This window comes from Pyrgilauda ruficollis, unplaced genomic scaffold (genome assembly GCF_017590135.1).
Source record: "Pyrgilauda ruficollis isolate IOZ18807 unplaced genomic scaffold, ASM1759013v1 scaffold92, whole genome shotgun sequence".
Classification (NCBI taxonomy): Eukaryota; Metazoa; Chordata; class Aves; order Passeriformes; family Passeridae; genus Pyrgilauda; species Pyrgilauda ruficollis.
Window position 1 is genome coordinate 2,401,930 of NW_024531266.1, and position 9,899 is coordinate 2,411,828.

The 9,899-nt window shown below is 36.3% G+C and overlaps 1 protein-coding gene across 1 annotated transcript in view; it reads left to right on the plus strand.

Moving 5' to 3' along the window:
• Window positions 1-9,570, plus strand: part of ITGA1 (integrin subunit alpha 1) — a 70,868-nt gene extending 61,298 nt beyond the window's left edge. The window contains exons 24-30 of the mRNA XM_041489326.1: window positions 65-167; window positions 1,887-2,000; window positions 3,655-3,759; window positions 4,857-4,961; window positions 5,601-5,693; window positions 7,147-7,263; window positions 8,013-9,570. Coding sequence (XP_041345260.1) covers window positions 65-167; window positions 1,887-2,000; window positions 3,655-3,759; window positions 4,857-4,961; window positions 5,601-5,693; window positions 7,147-7,263; window positions 8,013-8,057 — 682 coding nt within the window. The 3' untranslated portion in view covers window positions 8,058-9,570. The remainder of the gene's footprint in view (window positions 1-64; window positions 168-1,886; window positions 2,001-3,654; window positions 3,760-4,856; window positions 4,962-5,600; window positions 5,694-7,146; window positions 7,264-8,012) is intronic.
• Window positions 9,571-9,899: the final 329 nt, after the last annotated feature.

Sequence of the window (9,899 nt, forward strand, 5' to 3'; positions counted from 1 at the left end):
TGACTCCTAGGGGTTTTTATGAAGTTTGTGTGCTTACTTTTTTGTGTGTTTTTTTAACCCACAGTGTTTTCAAAGAGCACCATGTTATAATTGCAGCAAATGATACTGTCCCTACTGCTATTAACACAACAGAGCAGATCGGAGATGAAGTTACTCTACATTATAGGGTAAGAAACAATTAAAAATGCATGACATAGGTACTGTCTTAATTTTTTTTCCATTTGGTTTGAATTACTTAAATAGTGGGTTTGCAATACATTAAACCCTCTACAAGCATATTTTGTGCTTAAAACCCTTTTTTTCCCTTCCTTCATTTGGAATACAGTGAGTTAGGTCTCAGATGGTCTGTCTCCTGCAGAGTAGTACTAGTGGGTTTTAGACCTCCTGTCCTCAGCTGGGGAAAGACAGCACGCCCAGGTAAATGAGAATTTGGACTTGCTTCAGGTTAGAACAGCCATTTCCAAAATCCTGTCAGGTTTATAATAGGTAAATGCCATGCTCCAAGAGCATGGTCATCCTGGTTAAATGGGTACTGCAAAGTAAAATCACATGGGAAAGATATCCAGTGGACTCTGCTCTTGTGAGATCCCTGCTCAACTACTACTTCCAGTCTAGAATTCGCAAAATAAGGACATGGACCTTCTGAAGTGGGTCCAGAGGAGGGCCTTAATGATCACAAGGCTGAAGCGCCACTCCTGTGAGGACAGTCTGGAACCATCAGGTCTATTCAACTTGTAGAAGAGAAGGCTCTGTGGAGACCTCATTGGTGCCTTTCAGTACCTAATGGGAGGCTTCAAGAGAGCAGGAGAAGCAGTTTTGACAAGGACATGTGATTATAGGACAAGGGGGAATGGCTTTTAACTGAAAGGGAGGTAGGTTTAGCTTGGATATTAAGTGGTGAGGCACTGGAGAAGTTGTGGACGTCCCATCCCTAGAAGTGTTCAAGGCCAGATTTGAGCAACATCTTCTAGTAGAAGGAAGGTCTCCCTATCCATGGCAGGGACTTGGAACTTTAGGTGATCTTTAAGGTCTCTTCCAACCTAAACCAGTCTACAATGCTTTTCTGTGGCAAAAAGTCCAACCTAAAGTTGCAGCAAAACTGAGTTTTGTTATCTTGAGAGCACCCTCTTTCCCAGTGTCAAATCCAAAACTGATCACGTGTCCCACATAGAAGCATAAAAGTCTCTAAATCAACTTTCATATGTAAAAAATGGGATATGATAAAATTCCTGTTCTTGCTCAATAGCAATGACAAAGGGTTTTTTCCTATTCTTTTAGACCACTGCAGTGTTTATCTCAGCTACCTTTTCTCTTTGTCTACTGTGTATCCACAGTCTAAGGCATTATTAATCTAATTTGCCAATCTATGTTTTCTGAGTCAAAAAGCTGCTGGATTGCAGAGCATACCGTTTATGATCTTGTAAAGTAAAACTCATCTTTGCAAGCAGCTAATCACAAATAAGTAGCCAGGAGGAAAAAAGTTTAAAAGGCTCTTGAGCATTTATTAAGTTTGTCCACTTCAGAGATGATATCACCAATTCCCTTGCCAGCAATTCCACCTAGGTGGTTACCCAATCCTCAGCCACAGCAGGTCTTTCCAGAAAGAGCTGCTGCTTACAGATATGTCCTGTTGCTGTCCCAGAGAAAACAGGAGAGAGGAACAGGTGAGCACAAGAGCAATTACCTAAGCACACCTGAGGAGGAACCAGCAGAAGCCACCACTGATACATTGGCTTCTCTCCCCTATAAAGCACTTTTGGCATAACTAACTGTGGAAATGTAAAAATGAAGAGCAGAAAATAAAAACACAGGAAAAGAAAAAACTCACAATCGAATTCCAACAAAATGAGGAAAGTACTAGTCAAAACATTTTTCTTTTTTTATAGATTGAAAAAGGTGAACACTTTCCAATGCCAAACCTCACACTGCAGATCTTGTTTCCCAATGTAACAGCTGCCAAAAACACTCTTCTCTACCTTACTGCATTGTCACATTCCCAGGTAAGATAGGAATTTCTATTTTTATTATCAATTTAAATTTGAAATTTATGTTTAAGAAACTGCAGATTGCAAGCATTTGGGATTATGCATTGTTTTTAGTCTAATAAACAAGATATTGTTGTTTTAAAAGTATGTACAGAGATGCATAAGAAGACAGTGGGACAAATTTTCATAAAAGGAAACAAGCAGATTTAAAATGGTGTTGAACAATAGCTGCAGTGTTACAAGGCTAGTTTGTTGTACTGCAAGTGCTGAGATGTCCAGACTCAGATGTGAGCCTCATATTCTCTTCATTGTCAGAGGTGCTTATTGCAAATGCTCGAATCCTGCTGTGTACATCTAGAGCCCAACCTTCTGTGATTTCTCTTCTTTCGTACTGAAATTAATTTTCATGCATGTGTGCTCTCCAGCACTAGCAGTCCTCTGGCTTCTTCCTCCTCCAGGGCACTGGGACTTCTTGAAGGGGATGGTAGATTATATGTTTCAAATGCTCTTCACTGCAACTCTCATTTGAGTTTTTCCATTTCACTCCTCCAGCGCAACTGGCAGATATCACAATTCCAACAAATTCCATTATCCTAGAGCTGTAGATATTACAGCTAGAGCTATATCAATAACTAGATGGCTGAAAAACCCAGCTTTACTAAGTAGTGACCTAAACCTCCTTTTTTTTTTTTTCTTTCACTCAGAGGCAAATAGGCATGCACCTCCCTGCTAATAATTTCACTTAGTTTTGCAGTGTTGCCCACCTGAAAAATAAACCAAAATATACGAATGAGGTTCACTTTAAAACAAAACAAATATCAAATGAGGGAAAAAAACCCCTTTTTAGAATACAAAAAAGTGTCTCTGTGTGTTCTTGATTTCCTTTCCCCATTATTGTCATTCCTAGTCAGTCATCCCATTTGACAAGTTTGCACATAAACTCAGTAAATCTTGTTTTTTCTAAGACAAATTTCATGTCCTGCTAGCTACACCTAATGATAGTAGTGTGACAAAGTGCATTGCAGAGGATTTGTAATCCTTTTCATGCTAGCAGTGTGAAAGTCAACGACCTGACTGAATCAGTTCCCCCACACTGAAGACATCAAAGGATTTCCTAGGATAGATCTCTGTGACAGATCTCTCACACAGGATAGATCTCTGTGACTGCTCCACAGGTAGGATTTCCTATCTGTGGAGCAGTCACAGAGATCTATCAGTGCTCCAGCATCCGCTCTCCCTCCCTGGATATTGCCAGTGAGGATTCTGCATCCTGCACTTAACCTGCCTGTCTGTTTGCTAGGGCAGAACCTCTGTGGTTTCCCATGCAAAAGCTGTTTAGCTCATTTAATAGCCAACTCTTGCTGCTTCACGTAATGCCATCTTGCAGGAAGCTCTTGTTTGCTTGTACAGATGTTTAAGTAGCTGCATGGAGTTTAGGTTAAATTATCTCATAAATATTTCATGTGCTGTTTGAATAATAATACTTCAATACATAGACATGTGAATTTCCTATTCTGCACTCTTGCAATATGCTATTTTGAGTGGCTAGTAAACATTATAATTGTTATTAAATATTAAATATTATCAATGTTTACTTGTTTCCAGATAATTTTTTGTAATAGATTGCATATCCAGACAATAGGAATATTATTTGTCTTTCTGCTTACAGAATGCCATCTGCCAAAGTAGTTACCCTGTAGATCCCTTAAAGATTGGCAGTGGGAAACCATTTGTGCTGTCAAAAATTAAAGAACCTACAAGGGATACAATTATGGTAAGTCTATTCATAGTATATATACTCACCCGAGACATTAATCCAGATCTTGGATCTGAGTACTTTTGGAAAAGATGTGTAAAAGCTGCTCTGAAACTGTATCATTTGGAATCTGACTTTATTTCAATAACTTAGGAAACCTTTTCTATATCGACTAGAGATTGGTTTTTATTTGGCTGCAAAACTCGATGTGGAACTGAATTTAGATAGTTTGGGGTTGAACTAAAAAAATGTGTAAATAGCAATAGCACATTTGACAGCTGAATAAATCATTACTGTTTATTTTTTTCCATTGTAATTAATAAATAGTAATATTTTAAATGCTTCTTATGTCCCTTTCAGCTTCTTTAGACATCTGGTAGACCTGGCAGGTTTTCCATGCAACTGTAACTGATGATCCCATTTGGAAAGGACTAGCCCTTCACATTTAGATGAAAGAGTTGCAAAGGGATTTTGATGCTGTAGTTAGGTTAGCATGTCAGGGGTAAGGTATCCTCAGCACAGAGATGCAAGTAGAGTTTCTGGTGCAAATGAAACCATGTCAAGGGAAGAGTGTCTGGCCATGCTTATCATTGTCCTTCACAGAGGTGAAAAAAGTCTGGGCTAAGTGACTCTTTCCAACATTTTGCATCATAATCATGCTGTACTCCCAGCTAGCAAGTGATAACAGGAAGTAAAGCTGCTTGAATTTTCACAAACACATATTTCCCTGCTTGACAGATTCAGGTGTCCCAAGATTTGAATAAAGCTATGGCTCTTTCTTCAGAAGAGCCATAGTTGTGTTGATAGAAAAACATTTGCTTTTACAAACTGTGCCTCCCTTAGGAGTTCTGTGATGACTTTTGCTCCACAGCTGCAGCAACGGAGATTCCTCAGGGTCGCCAGCCTGCAAAAACTGAGCCTATTCTAGCACAGCACAAATATCTCAACATGTTTTATATAATGCAGTATCATTTTTACATAAAAAGGTACAGTAATTAATACCAGTTCATTACTGGTATCATAGCAAGTGATCTGTCTATAGTAGTAGCTGTGGTTTCATTTTAATGATGTGAAAAGTCTCTTCCTATTACCTCATGCTGGTCTCTTTTAAACAGGACTGTGATACATACAGCTGTGCCTCTATTAATTGTGCCCTGGTCCCATCTGACATATATCAAGTGAATGTTTCATTGAGAGTATGGAAACCTACCATCATAAAAGTAAGTAAATCCTGTATGTATTCAGAATACTTTTGGGTTTGAGAAACTTAAGCCAATGTTTCTAATGTATCTTAAAATTGTGTCTTTCAATTTCGTGTCTCCTCTAGTATTTGAAGTAGTTTCTTCTGCTGTTTTAAAATTTCCTTAAAACTGGGTCGCATGCATTTTCTTATCCTTAAAGTAAGTACTTATAATTTAGCAGGGTAAGAAGACACACCGTACTTATTCTGTATTGATGGTCCTTTTCTAATAACTGCTTATGCATCCATAAAGTCTAATCCAGCAGATATAAGAAGGAGCACATATTTTTTAAGGAAGTCTTAATCGGTGAAGATTTCTCAACTCTAGAAAGAATTTTTTTTATTAAAAAAAAAAAAAAAACAGAAGAGAAACATTAGTATTCTAGAATTACTTAATATTCTTTTGAAATCTCTGCTATCTGCCCTTTCAAAGCAGTATTGCTGTCTTGCAAGCAGTAATGTGTGTGCTGGAGGTGACATACATGAGCAGTTTCACTGACTTTCATGTTTTTCAGCATCCCCCAAAGCATTAAGATTTTCCTTCCCCCTTCTCATTGCTACAAAGCTTTCTATTAAAAATACCTAACTGTAAACCACAGCAACTACTCTCTTCTTTCAGGCCAGTATTCACAGCTTAACCCTTGTTGTGAAAGCATTACTTAGGAGTGAGAACTCATCACTGATTTTGAGAAATGACCATCAAAAACTGGAGGTAAGAATGTGATAATTGATGTACTTGTTCTTCATAGAATTTGTTGTGCTGTGGAATCATTCTTTTTCATCCATTACTAATGAACTGATTGTTACCTTTAGTAATGCATTATCTTACTCTAAACAGAAGTGATTTCGTATTACAGTAGAAATGTCAGAATTAGTCAGAAAATAACACCAAAAGCCCACTACCCTTCAATGTAGTTAGGTAAGGATAAGTACAATCAATTTGTTCTGCTTGCTGTAATATAAATACTTCCTGCAGCTATGTAAATTAAAAATATAATTAAAATTCTTTTAAGGAATCAATAGTATTTGAAAATTGTTCTGAATCAATTCAAATTGGTCATACTTGGTATTTTCTCTACTATTTCCTTATTTATTCTTTCCTTCTACTTTGTTACCCAGGAGATCTAGTTGAAAGAGGGTCTTTTATTTTTCAGAAGTTCTTTATGATTTTCATAGATAAGGAAATATATAACATGATAGTAGTGGCATCAGATATAAAGAGAAATGTCTAAAATTTTGTTAGAGGTATTATTCATCCTTTTACTACTCTCAATTCCAAGCATTTATAGTGTTTAAACATTGGTCTTTTGTGATAACTTGTATATAGAGGAGCTTATTTACTACAGTGTCCATTTTTTTAAGCGGAAGTCTTATTATGAGTTTTTATTGTTAATACTCCAAAACTTAGGAAAGTAATATTCAATGTCAATAACATCTTGCACAAAATATTTTTAAAAATGCAAAAACCAGTGGTCCATTGTTAGCTAGTTTTATATCTGGAAATTTCTTCTAAGTGACAGATTAAAATTCAGTCCAGGAATAAAAACACAGCTGAGAGGCTCGCAGCTAATGAGAGACAAGGAATTTCAGATTTAACTTTTTTAGGGACATAATTTTCTGCTTAGTGTTCAGCTATTCAATGCTCTTTTCAACTATAAAGTTGGTCTCTAATAAATTCTTTAGTTAATTCAAACTCCCGCATGGTCACATTTATTAAAAAGTGAATGTTACTTGTTTCTGTTCAGTTTATGCCAGATATGCCATGTTTAAAATCAAGTTAGTGTCTACACAGACTTTTACATTTATGCTTACCTCCATCTTTCAGGGAGGCTGGCACTGAGGGAGGAAGAGAGTACTGAAGAAACTCCTTAGCCTTATTCTTCCACCGCTCATGGTTTAGGTCCTGTGTCCTTTAGGACAATGATTACTGACTTGTAGCAGGGCCACTCTCATAAACAAATACACTTACAAAAGTGCAAAGCATTGTGTAAATAATCTCCAGTCTTTCATGCTGGAGATTATTTTCTTAATTCCCTCCTACTAATTCCTGTAGGTAAAATGAAGTGGTACCCTGGGAAATCACTGCATACGGATTAATCGCTGCTGCTGTTTTGATATTTTGGAAGGACACATTATTTATTGCTTATGTTCTGAACACTTTGCAGACCATGATCAAGATTTCGAAAGAACACCCACCGGGTACAGTCCCCTTATGGGTTATCCTCCTGAGTATCTTTGCCGGACTCTTGATTCTCGCACTGCTTATATTTGCTCTGTGGAAGGTAAGCTGCACACCCTTGTTTCAGGAGCCTAAACAAATATGCTCAAATACTCTGCCATTTCTTTCTCATAACTAGGATCTCACAGACAATCATTTTATCTAGTAGTAGATAAAGTAGTAGTGTGAAATCTTGAAGAAATTACAAAATAATTAATTACACTGCATTTTTCTGATGTGGGGCGAGCGGTGCTACCTGATTGAAACCTATATTCCCATTATGTTAGGGAAAGAAAAATAAGAAGATATTTTAGTACAAGTAAGGGTTTATTAAGGAATTTTTCTATCAGCTTTGTCTGTGACCTTTATCAATTAGGTTTTTTTCCGTTGTGCAAGAGATGCTAGGCCCTGTGGTGTAAGTCTTGCCACAAGTGGGCACTCTTCTCCAGGCTAAATATTTTGTTCATAATTAAGTTAGAAGGTTGCAGCTTATAAATTTCAATATGCATAATCCCTTGAAAATTTTTACATTATAAAATAAAATATTATTTATTAAACTGAGTAACAAATATTACTATTAAGCATGTAACCCTTGACAATATATGAGCAAAACAATGATTCAGCAATCACTCTACTATATATTAACTGTACTTAGTTTTTCTATTCCAGGAAAAACAGTGATGTGATAAAATATTAATTAACTTTGTACAGCAGTGCAAGTATTAAAATAGTAGTAAGAACCAACACATGAATGTAACCAGTATGGTTTGTATACTTTGAGCAGTTCTTAATAACTTTTTTTCTTTTCTGCAGGCTGGATTTTTCAAAAGGCCATTAAAGAAGAAAATGGAGAAATAAAAAAAAAAAAAAATAAAAAAAGCAGAAATTTTTGCTCAGGTCTGCCTCCAAAATATTACTGTAAAATTATGAACTTATATGCTTTCCAAATGCTGGTGCATTTAAAAAACCCAAGAAACAGAAAAATAAGAAGAAAAACAAGCACACATTCAAAGAAATGATGCAAGAAAAGAATTAACAACCTTGCAGCATTTTGTGATCTTCAAGAATATACCTTTAAGCGTTGCTCATTTTTGGAGAGTAACTTAGTTCAAAGATTCTAATGTTTTTTAATACGGAAAGTTTGTAATCATATTTTTATACACCTATGTATATGGAATCATTTTTCATTCCAAATTACACAATGGTCAGCTTGTATGTAGCAATCACAGTCTTTTTTTATCACCTTACGATTTTCAAAAGGAAAATGCATAATTTTCAAAATTCCTTTCTAATGTCAGTTCTGTGGAAGCAGATTCTCAATTCACAAGGCAGAACATGTAAACTTTGAGAATGCACCAAATACTGTGTTGTAGCTGATGCAATGGCAACTCAGAAGACAGAAGCACCTCCAGAATATTGGGTGAAAATTACTGAAATACCACGGATTTCTCTTTCTGCTCATTTTAGCATGTCCAGCTGGATGAAGGATTCTCCAAGAAAGAGATTTTTATGGTCAAGGATCATAAAGGGTTGATCCATTAAATCACATAACTGTTTGAACTTGAAATATATTTTTTGGCAGGCCTAAAAATGCGCAAGTCATCAAGCCCATCTGATTGCACACTGTACTCAAATAAGCAGGGGCATAATTTTATCTGCAAATTGAAATATCCATATTTATGCAGAAAATGTTTAGAGGCACCCTGAAAATTTGACTCTTGCTGTATATCTTGGAGTAGCCAGCAGGGTGCTTCATAAACTGTCACTGTAAATTTCTCGTGTAGCTATTTAATCCAATAAATCTAAAGTGTACAAAAAGAAAATTATCAAAAGAGCACAAATAGGAAATTCAGCACTGGCAAGCTTCTTCTAGTATTATAAGTCACAGCTCATCTTTATTGCTTAGGAATTTAAGAAGTGATGAAGAATTTGCATACTAAATAAGCACTTAAAAATGATGTTTATTTTGTGTCAAAGATCAAAAGTTTATATGAGAATACACTGAAATGTAGATAGCAAAAGGTTTCTTTAAGAAATTTTTTCTTTCTATTTAGATAATTCAGTTTCTTCCTTACTTTCATGCACTTGTCTTCCTCCCATGAGGATCTCTCCTTGAGGCTCATGGCTGTGCCATGACCTTGAGAGCTTCCTGTGTTTCTTGGAGCCACATGAAATTAACAGGAGAAAAAGGATGTATGCTGGCAAAGTGTAATGCTGCCTCAGCATGACTCAGTATTGATTGCCAGTAGATCAGAAAATGCTGAGGAGGTGTTCTAAGTTCTGTAAGACACACTTGTTGGCAGAAAAACTTTGCCTTGCTAAGGAAGCCAGGAAAATTTGTTCCTCCTCTTGGGACAAATATCACTGAAAACCCAAAAAAAAAAAAAAAAAAAACCCACCAAAAAGCAGTTTTCCAATGTTTTTGCTTATCACTGTCTTTATAGTAATAGCTTTAAAAAGACTAATAAGTTTTATAAACACTTATTTTTCAATAAGAGAATATAGATTGGGTTGAACAAGCTGACAAGTAAAACTCTCAAAAGTGTGCAAGAAGGTGTTTCATTGCTTGAAAGGTGCTGTACCTCTTTAGTACCTTTTATTTAGTTCCTAAGTTAGAGAAAGTAGCTATTGGGAAAGGCTGGCTTATGTGAATGCAACAAGTAGGACTGAGTTGGAAAGTGCTGGCAATTTATCCTCGTG